The 16,309-nt window shown below is 41.9% G+C and overlaps 2 protein-coding genes across 3 annotated transcripts in view; one reads left to right on the forward strand and one right to left on the reverse strand.

The window, feature by feature from the left end:
- Positions 1-467: 467 nt before the first annotated feature.
- Positions 468-5,845, reverse strand: zbtb42 (zinc finger and BTB domain containing 42). Of its 2 annotated transcripts, none has more exons than XM_088434082.1 (2): positions 5,660-5,845; positions 468-4,083 (listed from the first exon to the last, which is right to left on the reverse strand). In XM_088434082.1, exon 2 carries the CDS (start codon positions 4,067-4,069, stop codon positions 2,483-2,485), a length of 1,587 nt encoding a protein of 528 aa, XP_088290208.1. In that variant the 5' UTR covers positions 4,070-4,083; positions 5,660-5,845; the 3' UTR covers positions 468-2,482. The 2 variants fall into 2 exon arrangements, with proteins under 2 accessions (XP_088290208.1, XP_088290207.1); XM_088434081.1 differs by lacking the exon at positions 5,660-5,845 and adding an exon at positions 4,936-5,029.
- An 8,862-nt stretch (positions 5,846-14,707) lies between these two features.
- akt1 (AKT serine/threonine kinase 1) overlaps positions 14,708-16,309 on the forward strand; it is a 39,653-nt gene continuing 38,051 nt past the window's right edge. Inside the window, exon 1 of the mRNA XM_088432884.1 lies at positions 14,708-14,869. The gene's annotated coding sequence lies outside the window, so the exon portion shown is untranslated. The remainder of the gene's footprint in view (positions 14,870-16,309) is intronic.

Raw genomic sequence — 16,309 nt, forward strand, 5'->3', positions numbered from 1 at the left:
ATCAAATCGCAACGATCCATCCTCTGTGTAGAACAATGAAGCATTTATCTAACTGCATGCTGTGTGGAGGGAGGGTTGGGTCGGGGGGCAGGACTTTGATGCCTCCAAACAATACACCTGTTTACAGTCTCCTTGGTTTCCTTTCGCCTAAATACATTTCTCACATTCCAATGCCTCCATTCAATACAACCAAGCGTCAAGAGAAACGTGCACTTGCCTCCCCCCCTCACGCAGCTTGAAGGGAGATACACAATGATCCCTTGAGAACTACCTGGGACTTGTGTGTGTGGAAGGTACGGGGGGGTTGTAGACAATGCTAGTATTGTCCCATTTCTATAGGTAGCCAATACCGACTCGCTATGGCTGCTCTTGTAGGAAAACTATTTCCTGTGGCAAAACAGCGGAGCTGAATGAAAATCCTCCGATTCTGATTTGCAGTCTGCTTGACTTTCAAACCCCCCCCCCCCCCCCCACACACACACACACACACACCCTCCCCTGGGAAGACACGGCAGCCTTAATAAGACACCTGACTCCCTCCACCCCGTGGTTCTGAAACACACATAAATAGAATATATATTTACATTAAACATAGAAATTGTGATAGCAGCCTAGGAAATAGTGTTGCAACTACTGTATGTGCACGCTAAAAACAAGTGCTTGTCTATGTTCCGTGTGACTGACATTTGTCTATTAAAAAAAGCACAATTACAGTAACTTGATTTGCACAAAGAGAAAAGAGATAGCCCCAAACCAGTTAATAGACCAACTTGCGAGCTAATCGATATACACCTACAGTAAACCCTGAACCAAACTAATAAATAATTCAGATCAAGTCTTCTCAGGACAGATTAGACAAAAAAAAACAAAGAAACTATTTTGCAATGAGTGGAACTCCTTCATACCCACAAACCTTCTTTTTGTTTTTAAATAGCTAAAGGCATTAACATCAGTAGTAACACATACAGTAAGAAACTACGTTGAGCATGAAAATGTTAATTTAAAAAGAAAGTCAGTAGCTTGTGATTATCCACCTGTCTCATAAGTACTGGTTTGTTTATACTGCTGCCATACCAGGAAATATCACAGTCATCTACTGTTTGTCTTCTACAATCAATAACTTCATAAGAGCTTCATTTACATAGTTGGCTGACGCACTTATGAGGGCACTCGTGGATCAATTAGCATTCCAGCGCTGCCTGTTACTTTTGTTATCCTCTGGTATGCGTGAGTGGATTTGACAAAAGGCATGGCGATAGATCACTCTTCAAGAAGTACACTGAAGGCGAGTGGAAAGAGGCACAAGTGTTCCGAGCATGAACTCTAGCGTCGTGTTCCTCCTTTGAATATGCAGTTTAAAGTAGCAATTAGGCCATTTCTTCAATTAATTCACATTCATGATGAAAAATAAAGGACAGATGATTCTAAGGCAAAGTACAAAAGTGTCTCATTTAAAGTTGACCTTTAAACAAAAACGGCCAGGAAAAAAATATTCCAGTAGTCTAAATTCATTAGTTTTGCTGCCTTGAAATATTCAACTTGTTACAAAGACCCAAATAAATAATATTAATATTAAAAGTAGGAAAACGGACGGCTCTGATCTCCCATGTGCACAAATAATGTAGATTGTAGCAAGAAATGTTACACTCTGAAAGCAGTTGGATCAAAAATAACCCAAATTGGGTCATATAGGGACCAACTCAACTTTTTGGGTTATATATTTAACCCCCGAAACTTGCGTCATACATATTAAACAAAACAACAATAGGATTGTTGAGTTTTGTGCAAAATGACCCAAATTTGTTTTTGCTACAACGTTGGGCTGTCACTGTCGTACTTTTAAAATCGATTATTCTAACAATTATTTCATCGATTTGACAGCAAAACAACCCTCCTCCAGTTTCGACAAATTTCTCATTGATACCACAAAGTGGGGTCAAAATCAATAGCTAATAAAACAACCCAAAATTGGCTTTTGCGGGTTATTCATTTTGACCCTGTGGGATGGATGAATAACCCGGTAAGTTTTATAGTAGGTGGACTTTTATAGGGACATAAATAAATTAAATAATCCCCCGTACCTCCCTCACAAGGCAAACCAACCCAAAATCGGCTTAATTTGTGGGTTATCCATTTTGATTTGACAAAAATGAGTAGCTGGGTCGTTTTGTGGGTTTTACATTTGACCCTACTTTTTGGGTTAAACGACTAAGCCAGAAAGTTGTCAGCCTCTTTTTGAGCCAAGTGTTTGTAGAGTGCAGCATCCTCTATTTTTGCACAGGATGCCTTTCAGCTCCTCAAAGTCAACACGCCGAGACAAACAAGACACAAAAAAACAAGTGCAACATCGACTTTGTTCAATGTCCACACTGATGACGTTGGCTAAATTTTCTTTAAAGTTGCTACATCAAGAGACGTGGGGTGGAATCCATACTGCCAGTGTGCGAATACTAATGTGTGACGTCGGCACAGGCGGGGCGCTTCATCCGATGGCTAGCGTTTTAACAAGGCCACAGTGAAACTTCCTGATGTGGCGATAGAGGTCCCCGGATTGGGTGAAGCGGCGCTCGCACCATTTACACGCGTGCGGCTTCTCCCGCGTGTGGACCACAGCGTGGCGGCTCAAGTTGTGCGAGTACTGGAAGCTCTTGCCGCACTGGCCGCAGGTGTACGGCTTCTCGCCCGAGTGCGTGCGCTCGTGCCGCTTCAGGGTGTACATGCAGGAGAAGGTCTTGTTGCACTGCGCGCAGGTGGGCACCGAGCCGTCGGGGGACAGCTTGGAGCGGGCGCCGTCCTTCTCGCGGAAGTGCGAGCTGAGGTGCAGCTGCAGGAGCGGCGGGCTGGGGAAGATTTTGCTGCAGAGGGGGCACACGCACGCCTGTTGCCCCGCGGGCAAGAGCACCCCGCTGGAGGTGGAGATGTCCGAAGAAGCCAAGTCGTCCTCCTCCTCCTCCTCGCTGTCCCCCAGCAGCCGGGCCCTCCTGCGCTCCTCCCCGCCGTGGTCGCCCTCCCTCCCTCCGCAGGCCTCCCCCTCCTCGTCCATCAGGTCTTCCTCCTGGGAGAGGAGGGCGGCGGTGGAGCCGTTGTTGCCTGGGAAGAGGGCAGCGAACCCTGTCACCACCGAGCTCCTGGCGCTATTCCCAAAGCGCTGGCTCTCAGGGCTCATGGGCTCACTGTCCTCCTGCTCTGACAGCAAGTCGTGTTCATCTTTAACAAGTGGCTCAGTGCCCTGCTGCTGGCTGTCGAGGGCCAGCTGTCCCGAGATGTAGGAGGCCTGTAAGGGATCTCTGCTAGACAGAGGCTTGAAAGACAAATCCAGAGCGCAGTCCATGTCATCCGAAGCCCGGGACCTCTGGGACAGCGATACGGTGGAACTCCTGACATCAGCTTTTGTTTTTCCAGCTGTTTGGACGCACGGCTCGCCCTCCGCTGACACATAATTGACACCTACAAGGTCCGGGGACCTGCCGGAGTGACCGTTCGCCTTCTGCCTGTTCTGCGCAGACCTTTCACAGTCGCTGACAGCAAGCCCCGCTTGGCTGTTGTCCGTGTCAAACTGTTCCGTCGGGGAGGGGCCCCCCGGGAGCCCCCGGGACTGTCGCCTCGCCAGCCGCTTGTCACCGTGCGGCTCGCCGTCCGAGGAATTGTCCCGGTCCAGACAGCCGAGCCCGAAAGCCTCGCCCATCTTCTCGTCGAGCGAGGAGAGCTCCTTATCCTTCAGCTTGCCTTTACACACTTTGACGATGTCGTACATGTGGAGGTAGCTGGCCGCGGCCAGCACGTCCTCCACTGGAAGAGTGCTGAATTCCAGCTTGCCCTCATACATAAATTCAAGCAGCAGACTGAAGGCCGGCGCTGTCACAATGTCGCTGTTGAGATTCACAACGTCCCTTTTGTCTAGCTGGTCCCTGTAGAAAAGATGGAAGTACATGCTGCAGGAAGCCAGCACGGCTCTGTGCGCCTTGAAGCGAGCCTCCCCGACCAGAACGGTGCAGTCACACAGGAAACCTTGGTGACGCTGCTGACTCAAACACTGCAGCAACTGGCGGCTATGGTCTGGGAACTCCATTCTTCCCTCATAACCTGATGGAAAACAGGAAAAACAGGATGGTGTGTAAACAAATTGGGGCTACCTAGAAGAGAGAGGAGAGCGCTATTGGATTGAAAAACTTCAAATGTGCCAGCACATACGCACTTCTGCTTGTTTTAATACATGTATAGGCGGCATGGCGTAGGTGCTCTGCATCGGTTTTTGCACCAAAGCCAATTACGGGACATTTTCACAAGTCTTTGGAAAGAAATTGACTCAGTAATAAAAATTGTACTTAAGTCTATTACAGCTGTTCCAACCCATTAGTCATAACACAACAGGCCTCTATTCTCTATTTAGTCACCCGACATATTCAAATATATATACATATAAATGTAAAAGTATTCCTGTGCAGACCAATTAAACCTTAATATCAAGGCAACGCTTCTTGTTTGATCACTGCTCTAAGTTTTAAATTCAATATCCCCAAACAAACACTTTGGTTTTTAGTGACTATCCTATTTGAGTTGTCCATAACTAGAAAGACAATCATATGTCCAAATCTGGAAATGTCAATATAGGAAACAAATGTTTTACCAAATACAAACTCAACTGAGTAGATTATTCGTGAATCCCAGTCAAATTGCTTAACTATCGGAATGAATTCCCTTTTCAGTTCTGCACAAATATCTAGTTAAAATCTCAAAATTAAAGAAAGCTAAACCATAACTAGAGCATGTATAGGTATTAGTAATTTTATCTTGAGAATCATGGCAAAATCTCCCTGAATTCATTTTGCATTTCTTCATAATACATAATATCAATATATATAAGAGACACTCACATGAATCTTACGACTTATGAACTTTGTACCGGCGTTATAAGCTTCAATAAAATGGGCTCACCCATTCTTCTAAAAGATCCAGAGTGTTCCACTTTCAGTTGCTTCCAGGTAGATTTGTACGTTTCCAAAGACGCACACAAACGCAAACTCGTGTTTACAGAACAAGCAAGCGGGAGTGGAAATGATCGCAGTCGTCCACCGCGCAAGGAGTGTAAAAGAGGAGGAGGAAAAAAAGGAGTGAGTAAACTGGTGCTCTGTTTGCTAATTACACTGCAAGCTGTGGAGTCAGCTGCTCTGACATCACCGCAATGGAAACGCTACCTCCAGCTGTGCTCCCTTTATGCCATATGTTACCTCTGGGCTGTCCAAAAGCGCACCACTTGTACCATTTTTTTTTTAATCACGAAAACACACCCGAAAGTGTAATAAGATTGCCCCTCAGCTGCTGCCCACTTTGGTTATCCGCCGAGAGGAAAAGACGTAAGTTACAGCGTAAGGATGCGAATGGAACTAAGTAGTAACAAGCACAAGAAGCGCTGCTTAGTTAATGGGTTATTAAAAGTTTGATGCGTCCGACGTGCACTTGAACGCAACACAAGGTTTGTTTCTTAGGAAAAGTACAAGTGAGGCAGCGCAGTGCTGTCCAAAAGTGTAGGAAAGATTTTGAGAACGCTTTAAAAATAATCTCCAAAAATGAGCGGAGTCAACAGCCGAGCTGCGACTTTATTCGTTTAACTTTCGCTTCCTCGCTGCGCTCAAGCGCACACAAAAAGCGGCGTACTTACATTTATTTCCGCCTCTTGCGTGGTGCGAGTGTCCTCTTCTATTCCCACACTTAGACACTTCGACGATGTGTAATCATGATGTGAGGCCAGATGTTGGATCGCCCCTCGTCGGTTCTTCGAGCTCTCAGTACAGTGCCCGGCGCGGCGACTCGAGCTGCGCTCGCTGGTCTCGCTCGGCTGCTGGCTGGCTGGCTGGCTGGCTGCTGTTACTGTGCGAGTGTGTGTGTCAACCAGCAGGTTGATAGTGCGGTCCGCCAAATCTCGCGACAGCACCCGGTCCACCGCCAGAAACTTGTGTACTACTGCGAGAACTCACACAGCGGCAGCAAGTAGCAGAGGACGCCGGGCAACATCCATTGCTGCTGGAAACACCTGTCTGCTCCGTGCACCCTCCCACCGCTCGCGGAAATGGAGGGAGGGAGCCCCACAGCGGAACAGACAAGACAAGGAAGTGTGGTCCTAATCAGTGATTATTACACCAAGTATCATCTCGAGAAATACTTTCCTGGCGAAAAAAAACCTCCAAAATAAAGGGTGATGTCTTAAAATCCAAAAGTATCGGGAGGGCCTAATATCCGTCACAAACAAGGTTTGTTTTACATATGTTTCTCATACTTTTAAAAGTTTGATCAAACTTGTTCCTAAATACAAATTAGGAAACAGTCCTCAAAAAATGTATGCAAATCTATTCAATTGCATGCAACATTTAAAGAATCTGTAATAAACTAAGATCAAAGTGTTTACGCCACTGTAACATAGCTGCCTTTACACTTTAAATCAAATCCGATTATTTTGTGGGTTTTGCCCAAACATGTCTAGGCCACATGCCTGAAAACAATGAAAACAATGAAAAACGATTTTTTTTTTAATCCTTCCCTCCGTATTTTGATATAAATGATCCAAATTCAAACGTTTGAAAACCCAACAATCCAATGTTTTTTTTTTCATTATTCAGAAAGTTTTCTATTCTATTCTATTCTTTAAAATTTTAAGTCACATACATTATGAAGAATTGTTGATGGAATTATTTGGTAATCAAAAATGTTATAGACTAGAATAGAATAGAATAGAATAGAATAGAATAGAATAGAATAGAATAGAATAGAATAGAATAGAACAAAATTAGTTGCATAAAAAGTCCAGGACCAAAAACTTGTCTTACAAGTAGACAGACAAAAAAAAAATCATTATAAAATAGGAAAACTGTAAACACCACAAAACGTTGGCCATGCTGAGTTTTATGCAATGTCAAAATCCAAAGCATGAAAATGAGTCTTAAGACGAGTTTTAAAAATGGGCAGGGAGGTAGCTTGCTCAATATTTTGTTGGAGAATAAAATAGGCTATTTAATGAGATTCTTTAAAGAAGGCATGCTTTGCCTAGATAATGTCTTCACATGTCGTGGTAATATTCTATCAGCTTATGAGGTGCATATTGCGCTCATTGGGATTTGAAGCTATTTCCAAACTTTTGACTGCAATTGTACATTGTTTATGTATCCTGCATTCTGGGCAGAAAACAGTGCAGAAAGGTAATGCTTTATAACTGATTAATAAAAGGAGATACTGGTCAACTCAATTATAAAATACTTGAAATTGCCCCCAAAAATAAGAATCGAACCTGTATTTTTTGTTGCTTGATTTATTTTAACCAAGTACTAAAACACATGGAATTGTCTGTTATTTTGCACTTTGGTGACAAATTAGTCCTAAATTCAGACTTATTGAAAATGTTTAATTTAGGCCTTCAATTCACTTTTGCGGAGTGTCCAGCCTTTGTCAGAAATAAACATAGGGTCTTTCTTTTAAATGACATACAGTGTTTTTGGTGTCATAGAGATATTATGTATCTAAAGTGAGGACAAGCGGCTCGGGAAAATGGATGGATGGAAGGAAGTGTTAGTGGTGTTGGTTACTTGCTATCAGTAGCAGTGATTACCCAATATTTGCGGGCTAGCACTAGTATCCTTCAGGAAAAAAAAAAAAATCAATTTTTTTCAAAAGTTTCAAATAGGCTTTTATGTTTGTGACAGCCAAAAACAACTCATGTATTAGCTCTGTATCGTAGATGTACCTAATGTTTCTCATTACGCACATTTTTATTTTTATCTCATGTGTGGCACATTTTTAAAAAACATGTCAAATTAGCTTGATGGGCGCTGACTTTGAAAGTTTGATGTGAATTCAAGCCAAAACATTTCAATCAGCATGAAATTTGGATAGGCCATCATCACATGTTCTTATAGCTCAGCGAATATCCATCCATTTTCTAGAGACGCTTATTCTCACAAGGGTCCCAGGCTTGCTGGTGCCTATCCCAGCTGACTTCAAGCAGTGGGCGTGGGACACCCTGAACCGGTTGCCAGCCAATTGCAGGGCACACAGAGACGAACAACCATTCACGCACCCATTCTCTCACAAGGACAATTTAGTGTGTCCGATACACCTGCCATGCGTGTTTTTGGAGTGTGGTAGGAAGCAGGAGTGCCTGGAGAGAACCCACATGGGCTCGGAGAGAGCATGCAAACTCCACACAGAAAGGTGGATTTGATCTCTGGTCCCTGAACTGTGAGCCGCCCAACTCCTGTCTCAGGGAATATCTATTTTTATTTTTTATTTTCTAAATGCAATATTATGCTTTAATTTTAGTTTTGATTAAACACTAAAACTCCGTTTTTGAAGCGCTTGAAAATGCTTCCATTTCTTTGTTGAGTTTTATGCAAATTTTAAATTTCCATTAAAATGTTAACCAACCCCCTGCTATAAATATTTGCTTGTGGTTTTGAGATCATCGGTGGATGAAAGACAGAGTTTATGGTCGCAAAGAATCTGTTGCTTGAAAAGAATGATAAATCATGCATTGTAATTTGGACTGTCAGTGCTTTTGGGAACTTTAAAGGGCCGTTCTCTCTAATCCTGCTTCCAGTTGAGGAATTCCCTGGCATCAAACCACCCACTGGCTTTGTTTTTCCTGGCTGTGATAGCCCAAACAGTCTTAAGACACAAGTGATGATTTATGCGGAGGGAGAAAAGTCTCAAATCTGCTTAACCTCTTGAGTAATTAAAATATTTTCCAGAGTCTGTCGGGTGATGGTAAAAGCAAAAGATGGCAGCACAGGGGAGAAACAGTTGAGGTTGCAGCTGCTTATCTCGTGCGCCCGCCCTCTTTCTTCTCCTCCTCTTCGTGCCCCGCTCTGAGTTGTCCCAACTGCCTCTGTCACCTTTGCCCTGTGTTCCAGCTGTCGTGTGTTTTGAAAGGACCATTTGCAGCTCTTCCCAGTGCTCTGACACAGGGGGGGGGAAATGAGTAGTGTGACGGGACACGACAGCCACTGGTCGTAAGGGGCCACTGGCTAGATTCTTGCCAACTTACTTTATTCCATTTTTAGTCCGGCTGCCACTGGTCAAATTGGATAGCCTCACTGGTGGCTAAGGAGACGCAACACAACTCTGAGGCGTGGCGTGGTAGACCAGTGGCTCTCAACTTTTTCTCAATGAATTTTCTCAATTTTTCTCAATGTGAAATATTTTTTTCAGCCTTGTTCATCCTCACCATTGCAAAGCATTTTTCAATGAAAAAAATACTTAAAGCAGAGTGCTCTACTCATTTATTTTGTATTAAACTTGACAAAATAAAGGCATTCGACCTGCAACGGAGTCGCTGTAACACAGCTGTTCAATAAGTTGCGACATGTTCTAATTAGTTTGCCCTTAATTCGAAAAGACAAAGTGTTGTTCCTGTCATTAAAAAATACATTAGATTTACAGATACCTGCAGAAACCCCTTTAAAACTCATATGAACCCCCTAATGTTTCTCCATGTATTCTCAGGGCCACTCGTACCCTCATTTGAGAACTGCTACGGAAGACAAATGATGTATGAAAAAAGGAACATTCAATGTACCGTCAATGCAAAAGCTGTGATGCAGATAAGAATAGGAGCAGTCAACGTGTGTTTTCATGGCCCTGGCAAACTTGGCCGCACAGTAAAGGAGGGGTGTGTGTTCACAGGGGCAAAACAAAGCAGTGGTTGTGCCCCGGGACGGTGGCCTCAGCACGGGGAAAGGTTCTCACACACAGTGAAAGATAGGGAAGGATGGAAAGAGAATGAGAGTGGGGGAGTAAGCAGAGAGAGAAAACACTTCCTGGAGGTTCATTCTTCCTCTCTGCAACCATCAATGGCATTCTCCCCCTGACCCACTCCTCTCGCAGACAAACAAAAGACCCCGCATTCCACTGGTGCCTGACTGGCCAAGCAACCAGCAGCCATCCAGCCACAGTGGAAGCACATCACTGACCTCACCAGTTCACAGTCTGCTCTTATAAGGCCAGGCTTGAGTTGCGCTGTGGAGCTGAGGGGGCTTGTAATGCATCCTAATTTAAAAACCCCTAAGAGAATTCAGATTGAATTGAAGTACATCTAATGCACAAGCTATTACAAACGGGCTGTAAGGTGGAAAACATCAGTCGATCCCAATCACACAACAAGAGTTATTGATTTCTCTAGGGTCATTTAGCAACAATAGAATAAGACTAAAGGCAAAACATAAGTACGCTGGTGGATTTCAAATGAGGGTATCTGTACCCTTGAGGGTCCATGAATGTACTTGAATGTGGTATGTGAGATTTTAACAGCATTTCTTGAGGTATCAGCAAATCTAATTTGATGCTATTTTTTTTAAATGCCAAATGATGGGAACAGCACATTTTCAAATCAAAAGCAAATGAATTGGAACATGAAAACATTGATTGCAATATTGCATTATAGCAACTTCTTGAAAAATGTTATTTGCCTTTCTTTGGTTAAGATTAATTCGAATGTGCACTGTTATTTGTCATGCAATTTCTGGCAGACGAGCCTGAAATGGTACATATGATGTCACATGATCCATTGCCTGGAGTTACTGAATAAAATATGCAACTACAGATATTGTTTCCAAGTTGAATAAGCAGCACGGATGTGAAGATTTCTTTTTTTCATCCCAAAAAAGAATTTACGGGGTTCTTGGTTGGAAAAAATATTTCACAGGAGTTGCATAAGATGAGAGCAGTTTGTAATACTCAATACCCCTAAAGACAAAATGATCATAATTTCAGAAACAACTCTCTGTATGGTTCATTGCAGCTGATCACCGCTGCAAACTTGAAGTGAACTGTTGCAATGTCAAAAAGAAAAAAAAAAGAAAGAATATATCGGTAAGTCTTCTGTATACTTGTGAGTCATAATCCTGCTGGGAATATGCATTACTGTATATTGTCTGATAAAAGGAAAATTAAGGTTTTTATGTTTTTGTCGTTAAATTTTGATCAATATGAAGAAGAGTTAAGTCAAAAATGTTTTTAGAACACTTTCTATGCCCCACTAGACAGATGTGCATCTGCCATCCATCCATCCATCATCCAAATCCATTCTGTAGCTCATTCCAGTTTTCCCCAGTTGTTTTGGTACATGTCTCATTCCAGAATTTAATTTTCCAAACTACATGCTAAATTTTCACATCACGCTTTTAGAAATGCACTTTGATGTAAATTTCTGATCTGACAAACAGTCAAAATGAGTGAGAGAATCTGTAAATGACGTAATAGATCCATTGCCTGGAGTTGCTGAATAAAATATGCTACTACAGTCACCTTCTGTGTGCCGTAGCTGTACAAGGGGATCATCCAGGTAGCTATTTCTTGAGCTCACCAACTACACAGTGCAACTCTATAAAACGCATATCCTGTTACTCGCTTGGAACCTGTGGAGCAGAGACAGGCGAAGAGGAGGAGGATGGGAAGGAGGCAAAGTGCACCACTGAATAGCAGAGAAAGATACAGGATAACCTCAGTCTTCCTTGCTTGAATGACGGGAGCAGCTTGGCAAGACTAACACAAGTGACAACAGAAGAAGCTGAGGGCAGAAACCATTGTGTATACACCAGCAGCTGGATCAAGTATCCTGTTCAATAATTCTGTTTACCAAATAAAGTACTGTAGAAACGAACCTCCAAAGGTCAAACAGAGACACTGTATGTTAGAAATGATCTGTTCCTGGGTCACCTCGTCACGCCTGGTTTTGAAATTGAGAACACATTTTTGGGTATCGATTACTGTCTAGGGCTACCAGCTACCAATCAAAAAATAGGACAAAGTACCTTTAAATATTTGTTCGTATGAGGTAAACATGATTTTGATGAATGTGACCGATGTTTGTGCAGATATTTGTGGTGAATGTCATCTTTTTTTAATTGAAAATAGGGCAACAGTATGGAGTGACTCTCCTGAAGCATTGTGGAAATCGATTTATTGAATGCTTTAGGTATGTTAAGCGCCACTTTTTTTTCAGACCGATACAAATACAAGTTCTCAACTCTTGATTAGTCACCGATACCAAGTGCTGATATCACAAATACTTTTGATCCACAGAATTGATGAGAAAAACAATGACATCAGGTTGAAGAAATACATATATTCCAATTTTGCATTTTCCTTCAAATTTCATGAAAATGATTTCAATTTTCAAATCTTCTGATTTGTAATTTCTACCTTGTGATCTCAAAACAACTCCAAGAAAGGGGCCTATTCTAGTTTTGGCTGCCATCGGAATAACCAATAACTTGAAATAAGGCCAGGTATTGGCCCTATAATTGTTAGCAGTATTTCTGCATCCCCAGAATCCATTATTATTATTATTGTTTTTATTGTCGTTGTTGTTATAATGATCTTGAACACAGCCCGACTCTGTTATTGTGATGTGTCTAGTTTGTCAAACTACATCTAATGCAGGCCGCAAACATCAAGTCATCTGGACTTGAATGACTCTTCACCCTTAAGTTTGCTCTTTCTTCCACATGGCTACCAAACACCTGGCTAACTAGTGTTTCATTGCAATCATCTTTGGAAGAACACCAGAATTCTCAGCTACTCAAACAAATTCCACTTCATGTAACTTCCAAATCCGTTGCTTCGCACTAAACAGATGTCTGGTGAGGTACCCTGAGATGAGATTTGAGATGCTGGCTTTTCGCTTCACGTCATGCATGAACATCCCTTTGAAGTCTCATTAATAAAGCCAAAGATGGGTTTATATATATATATATATATATATATATATATATATATATATATATATATATATATATATATATATATATATATATATATATAGTAGGGCTGCAGTTAACGCTATTCTAATAATCATTTAGTCTGTCAATTATTTTTTTGGTCTGTAATGTCAGAAAATCAGCAAAAATGTTCATCACTGTTTCTACAGTAAGATTAGATGTTCATGTGTTTTATTTTGATTCAACAAAATGCTAATCAGTTTTTATCCAGAAAAGTTAAGAAATCAAAGAATATTTCCTACAAAGAAGATGAAATTCTTAGAATGTATACAATTTTCGTCCTATAAACTGCTTATCAAAAATATTTCTTGGAAAAATTGGTAATTGATTTGTTGTCAATTCAATGTTGATAGTATGATGCACATCTAGTTTGGGGGAGGAGATTAACACAATAAATAGTCTGTGAAGATTTTGTAATGTGTCTGAGTCTTCAAAAAACTCATGCTACAAAAGCAGAAAGAACCAAAATGCTGATTTTTTTCTTTTGTTATGTGTGGGGTCGCTCACATTTAAAACATCACTCAAGACATTAAAAATAAGCATGAGTGTACCTCGCTTAACCGTGTTATATTTCAGAGGTTCCTGTGTACGCAGTGCAGCTGGTCTAAATCTCAAATGTCCACCGGGAGAGGAAAAGTAACTTTCAAACTGAATTTGCACTTTCGAACAAATCAAATTGTTCTTGTCAAGAGCATCTGCGTCATCCGAGTGCTGAAAACAAGCAAGAGAGTATATTTTACTACCTTGAACCAACTGCACTGGCCTGCCTGTACCTGTCCCCTGTTCTACTCCTGCTGTCTCTGGCAAGCTCTTCTGTGCTTGACTTTACTTGAGTGTGCACATTATAATGTGTTGCAAGATAACACTAAATAACACTAATAACACTAAACTTTTACTTGGACAATTAGTGAAGTGTGAAAATATAAAAGGTGAATGAGGGGAAAGAGCTTGCATAGTTGTAGAGTAAATATGCAGTTGAGTTTAGTGGGACACACTGCTGCCAGAGCAAGAGAGGTTGGTTATATTTGATTCCGAGCCTCACTTCACGGCTCGTGGCTTTGTTAGGAAATGCCAGCAACCATTTCTACGTTGCAGTGACTCCGAAATAAAAGTGTAGGTTTTTTTCCCCCTTCTTTTTTGGCAAACACTTACTCCACAGCGGCCAGGAACTAAAACAGTCATAGATCAACAAGTGAACACTGCGCTCGGGTGAGGACTTTGGGTTTTAATCTTTACATTTTAGACTGGAAATGTTAAGGTTGGGCTTAAATAGGCCGTGAAATTGGTGCGACTGACCCACTGGAAAGTTGGATGATTTCAAACACTACATTATTTTACCTCCATTCAGTCATGCTTTCCATTATTTTGCAGACAAACAGCATGGTATTTTGCATATGCGTATGTTATAATTTTTTAGATTGACCTACATACTGATCAATAAAGATCAACTGTTTGATGGTCTGATGGTCATTTAAATTCATTTCAAATGCCGCAAACCAGTGGTTCCAGCTGTCTGGATTATTTTCCTGGATCCCATTTTTGGATTGTAACATCAAGACGAGAAGTGTGAGACACAGACAACCCAGCATTATAAGAAATATGAAAATAAAAATCATAACCAAATACTTTTGTTCTCTAAAATTCAATGAAACCTGATGATGAACTATAACCCGATAATTGATAGGTTTACTACCAAAATGAGATTTTGAATGATGGTTAAAAGCTTGTGAAGACAGGATCGCATGGTGAAAGTATAGTACGGAAGTTTGGATTTAAAATTTCAATCACTCAGTCTCACACACACGCCAAAATTCATCAAGACTACACAAAGGCACACCGGAAGCCACCCCAAAAGAAACAACTCCCCTCCCCCCACCGTCCCGATGGCACAATTTGCAGATAGTAGTCGGCTCTAGGACCCGGCAGAGCAGATTGCCACAGAGGCATTGCAGACAGCGCGTTTGGGAGGTGTAGTGGAAGAAAGGCAAGAGAAACGGAGTAAATGAGAGCAGTTTTGTCCAGATTGTTGAAGGACGTATCGACTTAAAATACCGCCGAATCAGCTCACTAGAATGAGACGGACACGTTGTTGAATTCCTGTCCAGGTAAATGGCCGTGTTTCGTTCGCATGGTTAACTACAAGAGGTCGACAGCTAGTCAGGGTACGTCCCCATTGTACTTACATGGGATGCGGTTATTCTCACTCGAGCTGCCCAGCTAGGCCCCAAATCCTTTCTGTCGCTTAATGCAAGCCCGAAATGTTCTACTTCCCCGACTCCCGCTGGCTGTAAAAGTTACTATGAAGTCACGGAGACACGAAAGTTTAGAAAACGACCCGTACCGTAATGGTGCACGGTGTTTTTCACAAGCAACCGTGAACGTCTCTTTAGATGTTTGCTTTCTGACAATGACCACTTTTTGAAACGCAGCCCTCAGGCCTGTTTTGTAACTTTAAGCTGTGCCTTCTCTTCTACGATAACAACGTTGTTTTTATAGTACTTTTATGACCCATGAGGGAAACCTAATGAGATCGCGAGAGCGACCCATTCATTGTTATGCACAATGTTTACGCCTTTATACTGTACGGGCCACGCATATTAGCTTTCTTAGCTTGTTGCGCTGCTCTAACACCCGTTTTAACAATCCGCTCCTATTTTCTTGTAAATTACCACAGAAATGTGTTGCTACTTAAGTTGTTGTTTGGGGTCTCCCAAACAGGCCGTAGTCATGTTATTTTCTTATTATCTTAAACTGCAGATTGGGAGTATTGACATTGAAAATGCTTGAATGTTATGTTGCGTTCAAAGGTTTAAAAAGTGTTTGACTTTGGGGTGTTTTTCAACCCTTCGCTATAACTATTTAACTGTGTTGTAAGCAATGCTGATTCATTGCAGCACGTCATACAATATGACTTTTATAACATTCTACCGATTAATGTATGAGATGCTTTTTACGTTTTTCTTCTTTTTTTTTTTTAAATTTTGAACACGTAAGTCATCCAGAATGAGTGAGAATACAGGATGTACCACTGCTCAAGGGTTAGTGAAAAAAAGTGAAAAGTTATTTCATGTGGCCAAGGAAAAGCTACTTGAATTCGTACTTTACCTCTTACATATGCACATTGTGTTTCTACTACTGTCATAAAGACAACTTTAGGTCCAAATACTGTCCATTGCAGTAATGCACAACATGTGACGTCATTAATGGTGTAAGGTTTCAATGACAAACATTTGGTTTCTCCGTTGCCTTGTTGGAGTATAATGTCTCTTGGCATGTTGTACCCTTTTACACTTTTATGTCAAAAATGTTTTTGTCGGTCATGAGACAACATCTGTCCACTGTGTGTGCGCATGGGGCCTTGCCGTATGACCAGCGGAAGACACAACACGTTGGTGTGATGATGTAGGCAGTGACTGTTTGGCTCTGCCTGTTCTATTTCAAAGATAGCAGCCGCCTCCCACCTAATCCCTGTGCTCTGACGCAAATTTGCCATCAGGCGCATGCAGAATCTGTGGAATGCTGTTCGAAATTTTGTCCCTGCACAC

This window comes from Hippichthys cyanospilos, chromosome 14 (genome assembly GCF_059441005.1).
Source record: "Hippichthys cyanospilos isolate Australia breed blue-spotted pipefish chromosome 14, RoL_Hcya_1.0, whole genome shotgun sequence".
Classification (NCBI taxonomy): domain Eukaryota; kingdom Metazoa; phylum Chordata; class Actinopteri; order Syngnathiformes; family Syngnathidae; genus Hippichthys; species Hippichthys cyanospilos.